Source organism: Pagrus pagrus (genome assembly GCF_965226575.1).
Source record: "Pagrus pagrus genome assembly, chromosome: 9".
Classification (NCBI taxonomy): Eukaryota; Metazoa; Chordata; class Actinopteri; order Spariformes; family Sparidae; genus Pagrus; species Pagrus pagrus.
In genome coordinates, this window is record NC_140193.1 from 16,132,533 (window position 1) to 16,155,767 (window position 23,235).

At 38.8% G+C, this 23,235-nt stretch overlaps 1 protein-coding gene across 4 annotated transcripts in view; it reads right to left on the bottom strand.

Moving 5' to 3' along the window:
* grb14 (growth factor receptor-bound protein 14) overlaps positions 1-23,235 on the bottom strand; it is a 33,078-nt gene that overhangs the window by 1,450 nt on the left and 8,393 nt on the right. For 3 of the 4 annotated variants that reach the window (XM_084362114.1, XM_084362116.1, XM_084362115.1), the window contains 11 exons: positions 8,560-8,716; positions 6,657-6,778; positions 6,317-6,391; positions 6,031-6,168; positions 4,449-4,559; positions 4,249-4,344; positions 3,846-3,908; positions 1,928-2,044; positions 1,656-1,725; positions 1,467-1,554; positions 64-157 (listed from right to left, as the gene is read on the bottom strand). In XM_084362114.1, coding sequence (XP_084218240.1) covers positions 64-157; positions 1,467-1,554; positions 1,656-1,725; positions 1,928-2,044; positions 3,846-3,908; positions 4,249-4,344; positions 4,449-4,559; positions 6,031-6,168; positions 6,317-6,391; positions 6,657-6,778; positions 8,560-8,716 — 1,131 coding nt within the window. Of the gene's footprint in view, positions 1-63; positions 158-1,466; positions 1,555-1,655; positions 1,726-1,927; positions 2,045-3,845; positions 3,909-4,248; positions 4,345-4,448; positions 4,560-6,030; positions 6,169-6,316; positions 6,392-6,656; positions 6,779-8,559; positions 8,717-16,377; positions 16,469-23,235 lie in introns of all 4 variants that reach the window. The other variant, XM_084362117.1, reaches the window with a different exon arrangement.

The following is a 23,235-nucleotide window of genomic DNA, read 5'->3' on the forward strand; positions in this document are numbered from 1 at the left end:
TGACTTACTGAACATGGCACTTAAGTTTGCAGGAAGTTTTTGGAGCATGTATGAAAGACTCACAGGTAAGATCTGAAAGTGTTTGATTTTCTGCATGTGGCACAGTGACAGGACAAATGTCTTGGGGTTACTTTGGCTGTCCCTCAGAAGAAATACTCTGAAAACAAAAGAGAAAAAAATTAAAACTGTTGTTCCAAGTCCTCACTATTATTAGATTTCCTAAAATATACTGTAGATAATCAAATCTAAAACATTTTGAACACATCATGCTCATCATTCCTCTGTCTGAAGGTTCAGTCTGTTATGGGCCACAGAGACAACTGATTTAGCTACCTTATGTGTGTCTTTTTTATGTAAACAAGTAAAGATACATTTAGATGTTGGGATAATTGTTGCGTGGACTATCTGCCCACCATAAACTGCACTACTCTTTTGTGTATATATATTTTTAAATACACTTGATTTCTCTTGTGCAGCAATCTCTATTGTAATATCATTTAGTATTGACTGATCAGATTTGAGTGGGCTTTGGTTGCATGCTAGTTAGTCTCAGTAAGCCAGATCTCCAAAAAGTGCTGTTATTCTGCTATTGGGGAGAAAACACTGGCTTGTTTGCATTTCTTTAAACCAATCACATTTGTCATGGGTGGGGCTAAACACAGGATGCAGCCAGGGTGTCCCTGCAAATTAGTGTCGGGTTGAACTTGTTTCCCACGTGGGAAGGCGAGCCCTGGCATTAAAATGGATAAGTCCCAGCAAAGATAAAGGTAGGTGCTAGCATGTTAACGTTCAAACCGTTAGCGACCAGGTTAGTGTTAGAGTAACTTGCCGTTTTCAGCATGTAGGTTGCTAGCTTGGAGGTTGTTGTTTCCTGTAGCAACAGGGATTTTAAAAACAGTAACACACAGGTGGCGGAAGGGAGGAGAACGCGGCCTGAAATAGGCGCCCAGTGGCAGGCTTCTACCAATAGTCTACATTTGCAGAGTCAGACAACATGCAGGTAAACATTCAGGATCCAAAGCAAAAAGGTGGAGTGTGCTGATTGAAATGCAACCACGGAAGCTGTTGACTATAGTCTGAGAACAATCCCGCTTTTGATTAGCATTTTAAAGATGTATCTGCATTCAGATCTAGATATGCGTTTTTAGAGATTAGCTGAAATCGGACTGTAAACAATATGTGGCACAAGGAAGAGGAAGTCTTGGCCCGTATATCTACAGGCTACACCAGAAGCCCCAAAACATTGGCCGTTTTCTGAGATTAAATATGTTTTATAGAGAAATTACCTGTTTTTAACACTGCTACCATGCTTGTCCTTCATAAAAGTGGATATCAGAAAAAAAAAAGCCTCAATGTTGTGTATCACCAAATGCTGTGAGCCCAGTGGTTTGCCTACATCCATCACGCCCGATATCTTTAATGAAACAATATAAACACAAAATAAGGGAGGGATTATAACTGCTCACCCATCGATAAGACCCTGTTGAGTGATGAGACGCTGAGCCTCATCCCGAGACAGTTTGCCGTGAAACCAGGCCTGAGCCAAGTGGAGGGCTGGAGCACAAAGAAATACAGTGCATTACAAATTATTCTACCGGTGTACAGAAAACAAAACAAAATCATTTAAAAAAAAAAAAAAAAGGTGTCCCACCAACCGATGTTTGACACTGAGCTCTGTGATGTGGAGGGGCTCCCGTGGCCGCTCAGACGGTGGCAGCTTTTCCTCTACGGGAGAAATGAGTTACAGTTTAGTTTTACTTACCGAGTTTCACTTAAATTTCAACAGTACATGTTTCCACTGGGTGAAACATACGGCTGTCTTTACGGCCGTAAAATAAAATGTTAGAGCTTACTTAGCAGTACAGTATTGGGAAATGTCTCTTTCTGTAGTTTCTGTAGAAGAGAGAGTTTAATGAGCATGACTCACCCTCCATGACAGGCCCTCTTCCACAGCCACAGACAACGCCTCAGACGGGTTCTCGATCACTCGGCTCTTTTGGCCAGAAAAGTCCATGGCCACCAGTGAGTTCTCTGAGATGCTTCTCTGCAATTGCACAGATACACTGAAATGTTATTTTTGTATTGACTATATGAGTTTAAATCGTCAGTGTAGCAGCAGCTTTATTTTCTAAAAACTACTTGTGAAAACATGTGCTCAACCAAATACCCAAAGGTTTTTCTTTTTTGGTTTGATTCCTTTGTATAGCGTGAAGGGACTGGCTTTTGCCATCTTGTGGTATTGTATTGCCATCTAGTGTCTGAGTAATGTGACTCCATCTTCATCATTTCTAGATGATTCCAGACAGAAAACTCCATTGAAAAGGGATTAGAGTGGCTTTGAAAAGAATGACACATGGGCACATTTTAGTCCTCTAAGCTGCCATAAAGTGAGTGGCTCACTGCACACACTCAAGAAAATTCTTCTTATCAGGATTACCAAGAAGCTTTTAAATTACCACATTCGTTCCTATACCACCTACTAAGCTTACAATTTAAACGAGTGGTGAAAACAAAGTGAGCAGTGTTTACTTTGAGGATAGAGGCATTCAAGTCCGTCTTATCCACTCTGCCTCAATTCCAATCATTTACAGATACCTTTAATTTCTTATAAATATGTTACTAAATATTGTATTTCAAGAGATCTGAAGAAGCAGCTTTCTTGAGTTAGTGTGTTTGGCTAAATCACTCAAGTAAACCACAACAGCCTGACCTGACCCTGATTCATGTACTCCCCTATCTTTCTCTATAATCCTCTTGGCGAGGCTGTTGGTCACATATGACCCTCTGACAGCAGAGAAGAGGTGATGAGTTGTTAAATCTGAGAGCAGCTGATCACTGTGTATTTTTAGAAAGCAGAGGGTTCATGAACATGTCCAAAGGCCCTAAATAGATTGTGTTCACTGCCACGAAAATACTCCCAGTAGAGTCTGAGGCTATTCTGGGACACCAAACCTACATTAACACACCGAAGGTGCCTCATTTGTCCTATGCAATTACATTAACACACTGCTATGTGTTAGCCTGTGTTAGCTCAGGCATATTTTTAGCACATGAGCATTTTCTTATGGTCACTGGGGGCAGTGGAAGAAGCTAGAAACACAACGCAATAAGACATAATATCTTATGAAGATGTAATAGCTAACATGTTTGCTAATAGCTGAAAATAGCAAACTTGTTGGCAAACATTTGGCTATACATCCAACAGACACAAAGCAACATGAGCATTACTTTGGAGTTGTATTTGTGGCCACTTGATGAATATGATTCCAAATCAAAGCTCAAGTTGCTCTGTGTCTCTTGGGTGTTGCATATCCGTAAATGTTTGCAAGCAAGTTTGCTAATAGCTAAGACACGGAGCAACATGAGCATTAGTTTGGAGTTGTATTTTTGGCCACATAAATGCTCATGTTGCTCCGTGTCTGTTGTTGGTAACAAAGATTTACTTGTCCATCCAACAGGCATGGAGCAACATTATCATTTATTTGAAGTTGCATTTTCTTTGGCTTTGATCTGGTCTCCATCTATCTGGCTCTTTAGCTGCTAAATGCTCTACCACAATGCCAGGCTAGCTGCTAACATAATCAGTCTGCTGTTTACTGCTTGGCAGGTATCATTAAGTGGGTTTATTGTTGCTTTTCAGTTGAAAAAAAATACTGCCTTTAGTGGCTAGGAACACGGTTGATGAAAGCAGAATTTATGCCTTAAAACCACCCAGAAACCAGCTAATGTGAGTCATAAATGGCCTTTTTCAAGTATTTTGATCTACAAGCTTAAAAAGCCCCTTTGGATTGTGAAGATGAACATTCAAAGAGTTACATGGCATAAAAATAAGACCTCCAGCTTACCATCGGTGAAGCTTTTTGCTTCTGGTGTGGCTGGATGAAGTTTTGGTACAGCTGCATCCCATACTGAAACACAAACACATGTCAGCTTTATAAATTCACTTTCAAACACTTTCAGTAGACCTGAAGTGTACTGATGAAATGAGGCAGATACCAATGAATCACAGTCTGTCGTGCTTTACTGTATATTATTTTTAGACCAGCAGGAGAGTGACTAATACTCTTAACTGTATCCAGCAGATATCCAGACAATGAACACATGCTGCTTCTATAAAGAGTGGGAGTGCTAATCCAGCATCACTCAATAGTTTCCCTTGACCTCTTCCCAAAGCTAAATCTGATTCTAGCACTGACTCAGCATTCCTCCTCTTAGACATCACCCGGAGTTAGTGATCAGCAAGCCAACCTTTAACAAGCGCATGGCTGTGATCCAGCAGGTCCTGGTCTGCTCATCATCCGCACAAAGCAGCTTCAAGTCCCGAGCTGAACTACACTTTGAGGACTGGAGGAAGGAGTTAAGAGGAGACAAAAGGAGTTCAACATGCTGGGAATCAATACTCGTGCTCCTTTTGTACAGTTTGGGCTTTTTATAGAAAGGGACGGTACCTTGACACACAGGCCGTAATCTGTAGGTGCTCCATGTAGCTTTTTGGCTGACAACACTGTGTAGACATCGCTGTCACTAAAGTCAGCAATGAACTGGAGATGCCTCGGTTCCTTTAAAACAAAGAGAGGTCAAAATAAAACAAAAGTATATGACTACAGTATGACTCCAAACAGTTTTAGTGTTTGTGAAACACATGTATAAAGGATATTACTACATTGGCTCAGGAACACACACAAAGTGGAGAACCTCCCTGTCTTGTGAACGACTGAGCCTTTCATGGATACCACTTTCATACCCAATCATAGATTATCACCTGTTACCATTAACCTGTTTACCTGTGACAGGTGTTTTTTTTTAGCTTTTCACAGCTTTCCCAGCCTTTTGTTGACCCTGTGCCAACTTTTTTTGAAACATTATGCTGGCATCAGATGCAGAAAAAGTATATATTTGCAAAATTTAACAAAGTTAATGAGGTAAAAACATAAAATATATTTTCTTTGTACTGTTTCAAATTAAGTTAACACCAAAAGAGATTAGCAAATGATCACATTCTGTTTTAGTTATGTTTTCTGATGTGGCAACTGCTGTGAGAAAGAAAAGACGATAAGAATAGAAAAAAATGTACTGTAAAAAAAATAAATGGGACATGCTTCTCCTAAGAAACTCAAACTGTGAACGGTGGATACACAACACCTTTATTTGCATCAAACCACACTTACAGTCTAATCTTTTTGGCAAAAGGAAGACACTGGATCATTTAAGACGAAGGTTGAAAATGTGTATTTATTAATAAATAGGAATGTTATTATTCATTCTGGGTGTGGTTAACCTATAAATTTAATGAAAGAGATAAGGATACAATTAAACATATTGATAGGGCTGTATTGAAACAGTATCAACAGCCACATCGTGCCAAAGATACATTTCCAGGAAAGAAAAAAAGGCACAAAGACTGCCATTGTTCTGCTTTCACGTCATGCACCGTTCCCACTTCCTTGTATAAAGTAATGCCACAAACGTTAGTGTCTGTGCTGATTGACTAGCAATGTGTTTGACCAAGACCACAGATGAATGGTAAACCTGTGAGAGTAAAAGTGGGCGCCATACCAAAGCCTTGCTGAACTCGACAACAAAAGGTCTACTGTTGTAGGAAATGAAAGCAGTTGAGAAGTGGTTGTGTTGGCGTGGCTGGTGCCTAGGTATAAGCTTTACTTGTCAGCAGCATTCAGAGTACAGTTTCTGCCTGGCTGCTATGCCAGCTGACCTCAGGAAAATCAAGCTCAACCTGTTCCCCTGCCCTCTTACAACATGAGTGAGATATAAACAGAGGGTGAACTGGTGACCCCGTAGAGGATTTTCCAATCCAAAATTGTTTTCATACCGGATGTTTACTGTGTAACTGAGAACAATGTGCATTTAATTCTAAAAAAGGGAAAAAAAACATGACAAACCAAATGCAATTACAAATTTAAAACAGAATTGCATGCTTTGCATTGTTTTAGTTTTGTGCAATATAACATGTAGTAATAGTTTTTGTATTGTCACAACTTTTTGTAGATTGAGTCAATTTGTTTTACTCACTTTGGAAGTTCCCTTGTTGGAGACATAAAGCCCCGACCTCCGCAGCACAAAGTAAAACTTCTTCCAAGACTTTCTGCTTTGCTCTTTGGCATGAAGGTGTCCATGTATCTCTGGACAGGTGCTGGAGTTGAGAAAGGTCTGTGTTGGGTAGAGAAATATTTGTCCATAGATGGGTGTGTGCAGTGGTTTCTTAAGGTAACACAACACATTGACACAGAGGTTAAGAGCCACACAATTGGCACCCAAGGGCATAGAGAGTGCACTGTGAACGGAGAGAACTTGATACCTGTATAAGCTGAGAGTGATCCACCATCCCATTGGTTTCACTGGATATGGAGACCATGTGATCCGGAAAAAAGTCCTACCAGTATGAAGCAAACATCAGTTATTAACTCCTCATTACACATTAGCCGCCTTTCTACTATATTAGCTCTGGTTCTCAAACCTTTTCCATTCAAATTTCTTGGAAGACTGGTGCTATTAAGTAAAGCAGCATGTGTTTCCACAAGTTTTGAGCAAAGTCACTTTAATCAAGATGCATCATCGACAGAGGGCACTGCACAATGAACACAGAATATATCAAATGCAAAATAATGTGTATGAGTACAGTTTCGTCACAAACTCACCAGGGGTGTCCTGAAGAATTCATATTTAGCATAATTCTTCCTAAAATACAGTCGGCTGTCTGTGTCCATTCCCCAGCCGGATAGCACCTCCATAACAGACTCATGGTCTTCAATGGTTCTCTCTAGTGAGACGAGAAGGAAAAAATATGAATTACAGGTAACCTGTTCCTCACTTTATGGATAAAAAACAAAAAACAATTAGAATCAGCTGTAATGCCAAACCAGAGTTTAAAATAAAAATCACAATCGTCTGCAAAAGATTTAGTTACAAGAGTTAAATAGCTTTACTCTGAGTTTGATTATTAACCTCATATCAATGTGTAACCTCTGGATGAGAGCGTGGCTCTCAAGTCAAGTAGTACAACCTAAACATTAATCATTTCCTAGAATGTAAAATGATTGTTAAATTAATGGAAAACCTTTTTTTTTGTTCAGACAGCCATGTGAAGCAGTGTTGAGCAATTATCTACAGTATGAACAACAACAGAACAAAGAAGTCATCGAACAAGTAACTAGTCACAACTTTCATGGCTGATTAAATAATTGTAAAAATGACATATGCCCTGCTTTGTAAAAGACTTACATGAATAAGAATTTATAGATGTGCCCTTTATGTAGGAAATCTGCGTGTGTAAAATAGTCAACTACAACCTTAATAATGTGAAAGCCATTTATCTCTGAACGCTAAACCTTTTCTCCTCTTTAGAAAGAACCTTGATCTTTAGGCAAACACATTCAATCTATTAGTTTATCTGAAAAGGTAAACAAACACCTAAATACATGCTTTTCGCTGGATAGCAAAGATACTGTATGTGGTTTTGATTTAAAAACACTGATGACTGTAACAGAGCAGATGGATAAATTATGTAATGTGTGCAATAGTGTGAAAAAGCAGCCGACACATTTTCATGCAGTCAAATTGTCTCCTTGCACATCACTGTTAATATATCATTGACAAATACAAGTATTTTCACTGTATTTTATGTAGTCCATAGACCATTCTTGCAAATGGAGGTCATGTGGCTTTACTGTACACATACTGTAATCATGTCAGTATATGCTACATAAACGATTAAAGCTAATAGCAAGTAATTTCTGTAATAAAATCGAACCCCTTTAGGTAAAATTGCTGCTTGGCTTTGATAGAATACCAGCCAGATTAAGATCTGGTGGTGCTTTAAATTAAAATGGATCAAATCAGCAGAGGCAGGTAATGCTGGTTTGAAATGCAGACCTCACAGCAACCTCTCACATTCCACAAGAAAAGCCAAGCAGGCAATAAATACAGGTAGGGTTGGAAATTATATGTAGACCGTGATGTCTTTATACAGTACATGCTCAGCACTACCGCTCTGCTAACACAGGAAGAGAAATAATATTCTATGAAAGGAAGATCTATCATTGATGCCTCACAATCAGCTCCCCTCATATTTTACTCATTTCTCATATGTGACTGGGAAGTTAATCGGCAACAGAGGACAGTGCTGTTCTATTCACACGTGTATCTCCACGTTTCACCACCTACCGCTACTCCTCCCATTAAAACAAAGTTAGCCTCGCCCATAGGACTAACAACGTCACCATCACATGATTAATACCACTGCATACAACAGGTTTTCATGTATATTTTGGTCAGAATTCAGCATCATCTGCTCATGAACATTATCAATTTATTCACTGTTACAGTGAGCGCAAACTATTTCGATTGCTGTGTGCAATGCTTCAGAGGTTCAGAACCAGACTAAAATTACATTTTAACATTTCAATATGATTTATAGATTGAAATGATACCTTTTAAAGAAAACTTTACAAGGCAAAATTATGACTAACACTGACTGAGCCGACAGAATAACACTGATATAAATCTGATGTCAAAGGGTGCTTTTGAAAGACAAAGTCTTACCTATTCCCAGATGTGAGAGGTGTTCAAAAAGAGTCCAGCTGTGGTCATCGATGCAGTGGTTCTTCAAGACAAACAGCTGGCATACATCGCGGGCAGTGATGTCACTGGGAACCTCTACTGCTCTGCTCGTGTTATCTTCATTATAAACTTTGATTACCTGCAACAGAAGCACTGAATTAACAACCATTTCAACCTTTCAGCAGGATGGAATACCCTTTACCTCCAAAAAGTACAAGCACAGTGTTGTTTTGGCTTGCAATGAACAGTATTTAAAGTGAGGCAAAGTATCAGACCAATTAATCAGTTTGACCCACATACACTACCTCAGGTAGCCCCTATTTTCTGTTGCAGTAACAAAATAATCAGAAAATTAAGAGTTGATGTTTTTGAAAGTCCAACAAAAGTAGAGAACAATGTGCAAAGTATGTTCTATGATATAAAGATTTGAGCTTGTGAAGAAAACCCATGTAGTAATCTTGGAAAAACACATTGAGACATCAAACACAGAACAAATTAATCCATCTGAAAGTAGAACTTACCCCCCTGTTTGGAGCCAAGCAGGGTTCTGAGTTTGGACAAGCTCTGTAGCCTATGCATGGCTGAGTACACAGCATTGCAAAAGAGAGCTTTTTGTAAGAGACATAAAAACAGGCATCAGACAGCACAGCGAGTGTCAGCTGGGAAGCAACGAGCCTCTCTCTCACTCTCTCTCTCTTTCGCTCTATGCTGCAGTGGAGCTGAAAGGAGGCAATTAGACAAAACTGCCTCTTAGCACAGGGCTGTCCTGACTCCACATATCTGTATCGCCGGGGCTTGATACCAAATCACCTGCTACCTTTCTCCGCCACTGAGCGTCGAGAGAGAGAGAGAGAGAGAGAGAGAGAGAGAGAGAGAGAGAGAGAGAGAGAGAGAAAAGAGAGAGAGAGAGAGCGAAAAGAGAGAAAGAGAGAAAGAGAGAGACAGAAGAGACAGAGAGAGAGATAATAGTATATCAGTATATTAAAAACTCTTTTACAATTAAAATCTAACCCACAGTCTTTCCATATATTTCCAGTGTTCCTTCATGGCAACTGCCTGGATGAATAAATGAATATCCAGCAAAATGCTTTACAGACACCTTGTGAGCAAACAGGAATAAAAATCCAGACTTAACGACCTGTCATTCAATACTTGTGCACCGTCGGATATCATGAGACACCATTTAATGATGAAAATTATGTGGTAATGCACCCCTCGCGCTCATGACGGCAATCATTAATTAAGGCTTCTTCTTCCTCACTGTCATAACTTTCATAACTCACTGCTGCTCTCTCTCTCTCTCTCTCTCTCTCTCTCTGCTCCCTCTTGTGCACCCATCACCAATGTACTCTCATATCTGAATAAACAGCTTCAAGAAAATCTGCAAGAGAAACTGTAAATGAATGCTCGTTTCCATCCACTACCGTTGGGCTATTATTTGGCTATTATACTATTGCAAAAGAAGAGGGCGCAGCAATATGATGTACTTATGAGAACGGTTAAAAATGGTGAACAATGTAGAAAACAATCTGACACTTTTTTTTTTACTCTCGAGTGGGAGAAAAGCTCCAGTTGATGTTGAAGTCGAGTGCTTTATGTTTATTTGTTTAATCTGTTTTGCACTCTCACAATTTGCTTTAATCGATACTAGAGCTGTAACAAGATCAGATTTTCACTTCACAATTATTATTGCCTTAAGATTTTACAATAACAATATCAGGAGTAGACTGATTATCGGCCCGCAATGGCCCGCCGACAACAATATCTGATTGGTAGCACAATTAATAGCCTATAAACATTGAATAATCTGACTCTGCAAAGTAGCTATTAAATAAAAGGAGTCAAATATAGCCATAGCGGTCAACCCCTAAACAATATTATTGCAATATCTACAGATAATCAGTCACATTCACTGAGTGTAACAATTACACCTGGTGATTTTTACCGTTTTATGGCAGGTGGCAACTGGCATTGAGGTACACTACAGCTACAGTAGCTGCTATGACGAAGTGAGAACAGAAAAAAACCAAACAGAAATGAGGTGACGTATTATTCACATGATATTATATGTCTATTTTTTAACACATTATCAATATATAGTTCTTAAATATCACACTTATTGCCAATACTGGTATATCGCAACACTCCGTATTTCAGGATTTTTTTGAAACTTCAGACTTTAAGGACGCCTTAAAAGAACCGCATAAGTCACCTGGCTGCATACTGCAAGTCTAAGAAGGGCTAAGGAGTTGGAGAGAGACAGAGACAGTCACAAGGCTCCAACCCCCCTCTCCATTCACATTCACACGCCCATGACAAGCAGAGCTCCCAGCATAAAGCTCTGCAAGAGTCCACAGAGCAATTACAAAGGAGGTGGTTAAATGTAATGCTAGTTGGGTCAAGTCAGTTCTAAAGTTGACAGAGGCAGGTGCAGGGTGGGGGGCTGGGGGTAAGTAAAGAGCAAATGACTGCCTCTTTTCTCTCAATGAGTTCTATTAGTAGTTTAAAGCTGATTCCTGTTGTGGAGAGAAAGGAGGTCAGAGCTCTCCGACAGGGCTGGTGTTTGAGTCCTCAAGGACCCATCAGCAAATGGGAGCCTCCAGCCATGACATCACCGCTCAGTGTAAACCATTTAGTGTTTAATCAGCCCGCTAGGAGCCTTACATGACAAATATCTTTGTTTGTGGATGGCTAACAAAGACGAGGGCCTACATTAAACAGATTACTCCAGCAGCTAGTGTTTCAATAACACTGCATCATAACGCCGCAGTTTAATTATCTAAAATCCTTTTGAAATGAATCGGAGATAAACAGCTGAGAAGTTGATACAATAGTGCAAAATCATAGTCACTTAAATAAGTAAACCCTAGATTAAAGGTGTGTATTTGCTGAACTGCTGTTGATAACTGCATCTATCCTGGGCTTCAGTAAAGTTGCAGTGAGGAAGTGGCTTCCTGTGTGACTGCCAAATCAAATCATTCAGGCATCACATTTCACCAGGAACAGGGTTGGGTTTGTCAGACCTTTTTTTTTGCATTAGCATCACAGATGTACTGTGAGTTTGTGCTACTTAGCACAGCCTAACTCAAAATATTAGAATTAGTTTCAAGCAAATTTTAATTTGTGTAACATGGGAACAGAATAAAAAAAGGGAAAATTCAAGACAGACACGTTGCCCAGTTGCTTAGCCAGTCATTGCATCAACTGCTTTCTTTGGGTGGTAAAGAAAGCAGAAATACACTTAAAGGCTTCTGTCGCCTGCAGAGACCAAAAAATTACTAAAGGCAGCAATATGAAGCGTCACTACGACACGAAGCAGGAAACTTTTGAGTGAACATACTGATGCAAATCCAAATTAAGGGCACAGGAGATATATGATAACATGCATTTATTATTATAATATTTATTTATAATCCCTTGAGTTTAATAAATAATGTTGAAAATATTACGGAGCTGTATTTTACTACTATACTGTTAATGGCACCGAATCATGATGCAAGTTAGACTATTTGATCTTCCAGACGGGGTGTACTGTAAGGTTGGAGGTCCAAATGGACAAAATTGCTTACTTGTAACATTTTTTCCAATTAGTAAGAATGTAAATTATGTCCATGTAAATGTACAAAATGTCTTGACAGAGTGAATTAAGGGCGTGGAAGCTGTGACACATCTATAAAGCTTCATTTGTGGGATGTGCTTTATCACCATGTTACTGCTGCTGGAGAAGAGGACATCAAAGTCACATGAGCAGAGCAGCTTCCTGTGAAACTGTGCTGTCTCCATGGCTACCGTGATAGTATTATTTTTCTGTGTCATTTGCATAATTATCACCAATTATTTTATATTAACCAGTGGGTGTTTGGCCTCAAGCACCAAAATGGTTTGCTACCAAAACCTATTTAAAAGCGAGGCACAGCACCAAGGAGGTATGAAATCTGCTCGACAGGTTCAACGTATGAGTCGTGATTTTAGCTGAAATGGTAATTTTATCATTTCATTTTGAATGAAAACAATCTAAAAATGATGATCTGATTTTTGCTGGGAGAATATTATTTGTAGGTCAGGGCATCTCTGTAGCACCACAATGCTTCATTTGTATTTTGTGGCACATTTTACCATTTAAAATTAACTGTACTGCATTTTTGAATTTGCACCTCTCTATTGCTATTGATAATATTTCAACTTATAGTACTGCCCATTGTAAATACAATCAAGGACATGAAATTCATCACCTGGCTTTTAAACTTTACCACATACAACAACCTCTCATATGACCAGTTGTCAAGACAAAGAGACCAGGAGATTACACGATGTCTAAACATAAAATTAAGTTGTGTAAGTTTTGTGAAGAGATATGGCAGCTGCTGTACTCCATGGTGTATTCAAAAGCAAGGGACAGCACCAAGGAAGTAAAAAAGGTATGAAATCTGCTCGACAGGTCGTTTTAGATTCACTCATTAACTCAGTGATGTCCGAGTCATGCAGAAATCTACCAAATGTTGTTTCCAAACATGAAAATATTCCATGTTGAATCACAAAAAAAGGTGTAAAAATGTTATATAAAACACCTAAGATTGTCCATTTGATGTGACAGTGCAATCATAAAATGGCATCTTGGGTTTGAAGTTGTACCTAAACATACTGTACAGTAAGTATGATTGTAATATCATTAGGAATGATCATTTAGTGAAATGAAGCACAGCAACAAATCAAAAAAGAGGCACTCTGGCGATATTTAGTCTCCTACCACATAGATATACATACATTTAAACTGTTTAAAATATCAACAAGGTTGAATGATTATAATGACAGAATGTAAATTCTTTTAATTCTACAAACAAATTATTGTATCATTATGCATCTTTTTTCACTCCTGGTAATTGAAAACACAGAGTGGAGGGTACCGTTAATCATTGGTTAGGAGTTTCTAATGAATGGCCAGGCAAGGTAGCATGCTGTGTAAACGTCTTTATCAGTGAACACAGAGCTGCATTCATCGGCAAGTGACCCTGATCCAAATGCACACCTGCTTTCACCTGAAAAGCACTTGTGTCCGCCTACATTATGTCAATCAAGTACACCTTTTATGTTGCAACATGTACAAATAAAGAATGTTACCTGGAGAGTTACTTTCACTGTTAGGTCATTGTTCCTCACTTTACAGGGCAAAGTCCGACTAAAAATATGAGCTGTTTTAGTAAAGTCTTGGCCGACGTATCCTGCAACTTGAAGACACAGTTAAAGCTGCTGTAAGTGCTCTCGTAGTTTTAGCTAACTTTCCCTCCCTCCTCTCTACATCACCACACCTGCACTCCATTCTTTTTTTTTAAGCAGCTCTCTTTGGCTTTTTTCTTTTCTTCATTCTTCTTTCATATTTCATTGCTTGGCCTGTTTGGTAGTAAAAGCCTTCACTGGTAGTGCTGGAATTGGTGACAAAGATTGAAGTTGGAAAAATAAACATGTTAGTGCTCTCTATTGTACGAACTATGAAATGTGATACCTAGCAGTCGACATAAATACTTGCGTACACTGATACAGTTTGTGATTGGCTGATATTGGCTAATCATATTGGCCCACCAATTCATCCTTCGGCAGTTTACGTCCATGTCCGTCCAGACTCAATATGTCGTTAAGACGTTGAAGGAAGCTTGTGTATTTTTTTGGTGCATGTGTGTGTGTGAAATAGAAGTTATCACTATATTGACAAGCTGAGAAAGATGCTGTCTTCACTTAAGGACAATTTTTACAGGAGGACAGAGAACCAATAGAAAGCTTTGTCACATGGTGCAACGACAATCACCTGAAGCTCAATATCAGCAAAACCAATGATCTTTTACTGGACTACAGCTGTACTCTGTGTGTCTATTACCCTGTAGGTTTATAGTGAAAAACAAAAAACAGAGTAAACAGAGTACAGAGTTACTGTATGGTGTGAATAATGGCCAGAAAAGTGTTGTAGCAAAACATTATGATGTCACAGTGAAGTCGACCAGATGTAATGAAACTCCTTCCAGTCATTTCTGGGATATTGCATTCATTAGACTGGGACAGACGTGAGGTAGCAGTGAGGTAACTGTGACCTTGATCTTTGACCACCAAAATCTTATCAGTCCATCCAAATGGAAGATTGTGCTCCAGTTCAAGAAATTCCCTCAAGGCTTTCATGAGATTTGTGATACGGATGGATGTACAACCCGAAAACATAATGAGGCATGAAAACATTCTGGACAAGGCAGAGTGAATCCAGACATTGAGTTTGCAGCACTACATATAGTCATGTTGAACATAAACTCCTCTTTTAGACCTTCTTATCTCAAGGACAGGACGATGTGAGCCATTCTGCCAATTAGACAGCTCTGGTTTAACCTTGAACTGCACTCCAACAGCTGCAGCTCTATCACCGAGTGCTGGTGAGGAGGTGGCCTCCAACCGTGTCTATCTCAGAAACCATTGAGAAATGTCCTCCCGGCTTTTCACTGTAAAAACTGAAGCTGACAGACTGAAGAACTGACACTCTAGACCTCATACAGGACTTTCTCTCAAATGGCTGAACCAGATGCTATTTATGCATTAACAGTAGCGCTGCTGACTGGTGCTCTGAGCGCTGAGACAGAACTGGACCAGTTGGAAATACAAAATATAGCCAGAATACCATTTGCTTTCCAGAGCATTCAGCGTGCACAAATGAGGAGATAAATTACAACCCCAGATAACTGTTATCAAGCTTCACAGATAAGCACTTTGGAAAGCTAGCTGCTACAGCAAAACAAATTCTAAGCTGCTGCTGCAGTCTTATCATTGTAACAATACATAAAAAGGATTTGGCCTGATTTTTTCGATTGGATTAGCACAACATGTTTCGCTCAAAGATAGGACAGAAGAAATACTTGAGGTGTGAAAATCTAATTATTATTACTTTGCCCCTTTCTAACAACATTTCCATCTCATACTACCTATATGAAGTTAGCAAGAAGGTGCCATATTTGTCACACAGGTCCACACTTCATTGTATATTTACCAGATGGTTTACATTTCAGGTGGTTACCGCCTGTAACAAGTGATTTATTGTTTGTACGATACATAGGTTCACACCCTCATTTCAAAGTAAACAGTAAGGGCAAACATTATAAGATGGAAGGCAAGCTATAAATCCTGAAGAAATAGTGAAGCAGTTTCAAAAGGGGCCCAATTTTAAGAATTTACCAAGAGTTTGAACAACTCTAAGTCAGGTATGTCCCACAAATACAAAGCACTACTCCACAGATAAATTACAAAAGAATACATAAATGAACACTGCCTCTTGATTTTTGTCACTTCACATATTCAGCATTTAGTCTCCTTAAAGTAAACTGTGTATTAACCAAAGAAAGTAGCACGCTCTCAGTGGACTGTGAGGATGTAAAATATGCAATCTTTGACTGTCAAATAACATGTTGTATCGGTGTCAAATATTCAAATGTTTTTTATGTTACCAGTGGAAATTCAGTGCAGACAAGTAAAAACAGCACATTGCAAATTATTATGAACAGAAGATGCAAACAGAATATGAACAGACGATAAAAACGATGGAAAGTTTTAAACAAAGTGAGCTCTTAGATGGTGCTCACATGAGGCTGGATCTCATCCAGACCAGTATTATCTAAAAAGTCTTAAATTTAGAGCGACTGGAGAGCATGAACAGAAGACATTTCTTCAGTCGTACAGAGGAAAAATTACGTTAAGATATGATAGTACAGACAATAGTACAGACAGTACAGACAATACAGATGATAGTACAGACGATCCATGTAAGATTCCTACCCGCTTCTGCAGACTAAGTGGTGTGATGGCAGGCAAGGTGACTCTTCTCGCATGGAAATTCATGCTCGCAAAAAATATCCGTACATAGTCACTGAAAATAAGGATGACATTCAAATTATAGCTCTAATGATAAAAATATATAATACAGTAATTAATACAGAAAAAGCTTTTCTAACTCTTATGGACGCTAAAGAAACTGTTACAGTGACATCCTTCACAATGAAAGTGTGAGAAACTAAGTCACGTTGCCTCCCTGCAACACAAAGTCCTCCTTTGTCCTTGGGAAAGTAAAAGCTTTTTCCTTTTCTCTCCTTTGAGAAAAGCAGTTCCAATAAACAAAAATGAAAAAAAAAAAGAAAAAAAAAAAGAGTTACAATATACAAGGTCTGAAAATGCTCACATTCTTCTGCCTGGTGATAATGTAAAAACTACAGCAAAGGAGTTGAAGATTTCCCAGAGTGTCTCAGATTGTTTTTGCTTACTTAGCAGCCAGACGATACACAGCTATTTTTAGTCTCCGATGTAGAATACACTTCACTAAACAAACATTCATGAGCAAATTAATGAAATGATATTGGCCTGAAGAGATTAAACAGTTTTAATAACTGTTGAGATAATGAAAAGCTGAAGACCGTATTTGGGGATTTTTTTGTTCTCTGAAGAAGTAGTTGTGCTAATACTGATATTAGTCATGTGTACTGGTAACTCTCATACACGCACACACACAACTAACTTAAGTCATGTTTCTTTTCCTTCTATGGCAACTTTTGGTCAAGAGTTCAATTGACTGCTGCAGTTGCATAGCTTTCTATAGTCTGTTTTAGTGGGATCAACACAATAATTTGTTCATTAAAGTATATCTTTTTTTTTAAATATTTGCATATGCTTCACAATGACTGAGTCGACAGCTGACATATCAAACATATTATTTGGATATTTACTCGGAAAAAACCTGGGAGATAAAGAAAAAAAGCCCATTATCAAGATCAATTTAAGGCTTCTATTATAGCAGTAATTTCTACAGCAATTTATCTATTTATTTGAGTTTTTGCCCATAAGTATGTGCATGGTGTAAAATGCTATACTGTACGTATATTTAATACATACAGTTTATAATATATGTATGTATGTATGTATGTATGTATGTATGTATAATTCTCTTCTGGGTTTGTATACTGTATGTGTTAATAGAAGATTGTTTTCTAATGTTTGATATTTAGCGGGGTTTTTTTTAATCCCATGAAGAATGTTTGGACATTTGGACAAAAATGAAAGAACAAACTGCATTTTTGTCTTAAAATTTGTTCAAAGCATACAGTACGGTTTGTCAATATTCATACAATGCTATGGGAGTACTGGATCTGAATTTGGTCATGTCATTTAAGGGAGAGAGAGGTCCAAAATAGCTCCAACTCCCACAGCCACAATTCACAACCCACATCTGTTTTACTGTAAGACTAGACAAAGAGGCCTTGTGAATGTGAATGTGCCATCTTGACAGAGAACGGCCATTTTCAAGCCTCAGTCTTTACCAATAGATAATTACCATTAAATAAAACAGTGTTAAAAGATTGACAGGTATAATTTAACATATTTATATTAATCACATCACATATATGGGACATTGTACATTGTATGCATGTTACTTCTTATCGACATGAAAGTATACTAGATTATTAATTACTAAAAATTACAGTAAGCACGAGTATGAAAAACTGCTCACTGTCTGATTAAGACCACACACATACAATTTCATTTAATCCTGCTATTGAATATTGCACTGTATGTCTGGTTAATTTTAAGAAAATGTGTAGTTTATGGAACTGATGATCATTTCCATTGTCAATTAATCTGTGGATTCATTTCTCAATTAATCTATTAGCTGTTTGATATAGGTCAGAAATTGGAGAAAAATGTCGTTCTGTGTTTCCCAAAGCCTAAGATGACGTCCTCAAATGTTTTGTTTTCTCCTCAGCCAAAAGATATTTCATTTACTGCTCAGAGAGGGGCAAAGAAAGCAGAAATATTCTCACTTAAGAAGCTAGATTCAGATTTTTTTTTTGTGCAAAGCTACAGTAAAGGCATGTACAATGCATTTCAAAATGTGTGTGTCTATTTTTCTTTTTATTTCCTCTCCTTATTGATTTGTGGAGTGTATGTCATCATATTTAACAGCACTGAATGTGCTGATCACTGTCCTCTCTTTCAACTCATGAGAACAGACAGGGAGAGAAGAACCTCCCACAACAGGCTTCATGTTTATCTGGAAACACAGCTCACTGACTTGTGAGAGCACAGACAAGCAGACGCTGCTAGTTATCACACAGCTAAAATGAATTGGAATTAATGGAGCCAGAATGATAACAGAGTCTCCACAACTCCCATAACAAAGCCAGCTCCAGACACATTGTCCTTGACCAGGGTTGATTCAATCAAGACCCCTTGCAGGCTCTGTCAAAGTAACAAGAGAGGTGCAGTGGTGCGTGAATGCAGGTATGCAGTGTATACCCACCTCTGTGCAAGGGGGATTCACTGTAAACCTAAAAACAGCCAGAGATATATATATCAGTACCCATCTTGAGAAGCAAGGACACAGCCCGTCATGTTACACTCTTATCTGCTGAAGACTTTTGTTCCCTGAATTTAGCCTTTCAGGCAGTGGTCCTTAAGCCACTTTAACAGCATCAAGCCAGAGAAGAGGGACGTCTTTAGGATATTGTGTCTTGCATTTATCACTCCATTACCAATGAGCTTTATAAAAGATGGTTGATTACAAATAAAACAGGTAAAGCATAGTAGCTTTTGGTCCACACATATAACAACCAACAGTTTGTTCGACCAAAACCAAGTACGTTTGTATTTTTAGTTTGATTCTCGTGACATTTAGCTCCATCTGGTTCTAATAAGATCAGAAGAGATGAGTATAAAAGCAGTCTGTTTATCTCTATGTATGTGTGCGAGTGTGCATTCAGAGAGAGCTACTACAGTACTTATGTTTGACACAAATACAAACTCTACATCTGACCAATTCATAGAAGACTACTGTCTGTCGTTTACACACAACCTGGGTTTGCAGCTGTCTCTCCACACATCACAGTTAATCCACAGAATAATACCACACTCTGTTTGTTTGGTGGCATACTTTAACTTGAAGTTTTCCATAAAAATAGTCACATCAGGTTTATATTGATTAAGGCCAAGCAGAGGGAGTGGAGCAATAGAAGTAGGTAAACTAACAGAGTTAACTAGCTTTGTTTTGGTCTCATTAGTAAAATTGAGGAAAAAAAAAATGTATTGTCAAGCTACTGAAAATCTTTTCCGTCATCCACTAAAGAATCCCAGCAATTCTATAATATGAAACTATAAAACTCTTTTGCAGTATATCAAAGCTGAGCAGTGCAAAACATGTATTAAACCCCAATAAGAGCAGGGATGAAAGCTATACAATGTGTTAAGATTGAACATTTCAGACCAACAAGAAACACCATTTTATCCCATGACTGTCCATCTGAGAGGGGTGAGAGCTAGAGAGGCATGAAGAGAAATATAGGGGCTGTACGTGCATCTAATGCCAGACGACTACCTGTACAGTATATAACACTTAGACTGAAAGCTATGTAAACACAGCACAGAGCATGACTCATGTTTCTCGCATTAAACTATTGCATAGTAATTCATATATCATTGTATTATTCAACCACACAAATCAGTGCATGATAAAAACATCAGGATACAAAAATAATGAAAATGCTTCAAAAGGTTCACATAAAACAAAAAAGATGCTGCTAGTGTTTTATTGAGAATGGTAGGTATTGCATCAGCATAACCCCGTCTGGTCAGTAAGCAGCTTTCTGACAAATTATTTAGAAGCTATGAATGGACAGAGCATAAATAAATGTTGTATATCTGTTAAGTGTGACCCTGAGGACCTTATTACATCTGCTGTAGAGGAGAGGCTGCAACTCAAGAGTGAAGAACTCGGACATGTCTGAAATAACATCTCTGAGGGGGCCGGCATTTCCTCTGAGTCATATGGCTGAACTGAACACTCAACACCGTCTGGACGCAGACTGTCTGTGTGCTTCTGGTTTCTGGTTAGAGTCCAAGCATGACTGCCCACTATATGCCTGGAGAGTGGAGGCTGTGCCAACCACTTGGACTTCCTCAAAAAACTCTTTATTTTGCAATTGTATCATGAAGACATGGCAGCCTGCACTGCCCTTATTAACAAGATCAACGTGGATTGTTTTTAACAATGAACAGCTGGTAGCACGACAGGTTCTTCTTCTTCTTCTTATCTGTATTTATTGGTGGGCCGACTGTATGAGTATGTACATGCTGCGCTTGATAAGTCAATAAAAGTAATATGGCTTCATATTATTGGCTCCATTTATCGACTATATCTTCACCAATACGATAATTAGCAGCTACTATAAATTTCACAACATCAGGCAGATATATATTGTGCATCTGTGATAAACAGAACTACTATGTATCTGTAGCATCCACAGTTGTCAGTACAAGTTTGTTTGGGAGTATCTTCCAGTTCTTGGAAGCCAAACTCTTGGTTTTGCCAGTAGGCTTGCTGCGGTAGTCTGTGTTACTGATGTGACACAATTTCCTCACTGTGGCATCCCGAAGTATCTCTTGGTACTTTTCCTGAGGTCAAACTCAAAAGGGCAGAAGTTTTCCCTTCACAAAGTTACTTCTAATGTCTGAAACAGCTGAGGCAGTATGTGTTCATTCACAATGCAAACCAGTCTGTCCTAACAATCACAGTCTGTATATCTAACTCTGCTTTTTAAAAAAGGTACATGACACACTGTATTTATGTGCATTTCGAGATGTTTTTTTTCTGGAGGCTATTTTGCTGACAGCACATTTAGGTTCCTCATTGACATGATGTGGCTGTCATGACTTGGTGGTTTTGTTATGGAAATGTAACCATGACACTGCAAACACAGGGCTGACTGGGGGCTCAGATAAACCAGTTTCTCACGAGTGAAATGGCTTTAAAGCCTTTGTAAAACAAAGCCATGTCAAGAAAGAATATTGCCACAATTGAGCAAAGTCATTCAGTCAACTGCAGTAAAACTAAAACACGGTCAGCTAGATGCTGAGTTGTGTGAGATGCCACAACGACAGACGTCACTGCCATTTTCCTAGACTGCTCATTTTATAATCTAAGCCTGTCCATGGTATAAGATTATTATTTTCAGATAATTGTAACTGATGGGAAAATTACTACCCAAAAGGACACACTGGGAAGCTCAATTGACAATTTTCCTTTATAGAAAAGCGAGAAGTGTGGGTGAGGGGATGATGAGTGCTGCACAGTTGGAACAATGATGTCATTGCTTTCTTGAGAGCTACTGAAAAAAGGTCATAACCCCATGACATGAGGACTGTGACACAAAAACAGCTGGTCAGTCTGACATACTCCCTTTGTCTTCCAAATGCCGCTGCTGAAAAGACTCAGTGAGAGGCTTGTCAGGCCATAAGGTGCAGGCGCAGGCCTCATCAGCGAAATAATATAAGGATCATTTTTAAGATTCACTAACAAGGAAGCCACACTGCAGCAGAATGAGGTCAATTGGGTGTCATTTTGCTCCTTCACTGAGAAACTTGAGGATTATTCTCGCACTTATCAAAGAAAATGCCAAATCCGTGCAAATCCCTGACCTGTCTTCACAATAGGCTGCTGAGAACACAGACGAATTGGCAATCACTCTGTAATTTTCTGATGTGAAACCTTGCATTGAGTGAGAATGGAGTAGAAGGGCTCATTTGAGATGTTGTATATCAAGTGGAGGCACTCCAGTGTGAGATAATCAAGCAATCTCACCACAATGGGTGAAGCGACAAAAAAAAACAAATTTGATTACACTCTTTTACCAATCACACATATACAATAGAGTACAATGGAGCTTCTTGAGAAAAGTAGGAAACATGACTGTCTGTATGTATTTTTCACTCTCAGCATGAGAGCAACACGTGAGCACAGAGAGGTCTAATACTGCCGATAGTCCCTGGTAACTGCTGAGCTCTGTAATTTCAAGCTTTCCTATGAGTCATTGCTTTGAGCTGCCCCCTGCTGCTACACATGCACACACAAATACACACACATACCACAAAGATACTAAAAAACCTGAAATCAACTTCAGCATACAGCATAGAGATCCACATCCAGGAAACATCTAGTGGTTGACAAACCAGACCAATTTAACAGCCCTGGAAAATGTATAGACAAAATCTATTATGAAACCCATGCACTTTTGAAGCAGACCCATAATTGTTAGCTTTCCAACATAATGAATGTGCTCTCTTTTTAGAATTTGGCAGTGAGATCTGTATAAACGCACAAATCAACTACAGATCACAGGGTCAAATCAAATAATTTTTGTTGTGCATAGTATTACATTTTCTCCAGACAGCACTTATTGGTTAAAAGAGCAGAAGGAAACTATAATGGCACTCAGTAGAGTGCATACCTCTGCCAAGGCCGAACAGTCCCCTTTTATGCAATCAAGCCTAATCCAATATCAAACTTGCTTGCCCTGAATCGCTAACCACCCATAACTGCTACTCACCAGATCTAGGATCCACTTAAAATTGTACTCACTGAGGAGATACCAGCCCCCTCAAAACACCAGATTTTTTTTCATCAAGATACATGAAGAACTCCCTGGGAAAATAATGAAAGCTTATCTTGCAATGTTTAAGAAAGTGAGAAAAAAAATCCTGGATTCATCCCCATATCTGGATCCACACCAAAAGTTCACAGGGTTTATTCTCAGCTGAGACCCATCCTACATCCAAGTTTCATAGAAAGCCATTTAGTAGTTCTTGTGTAATCCT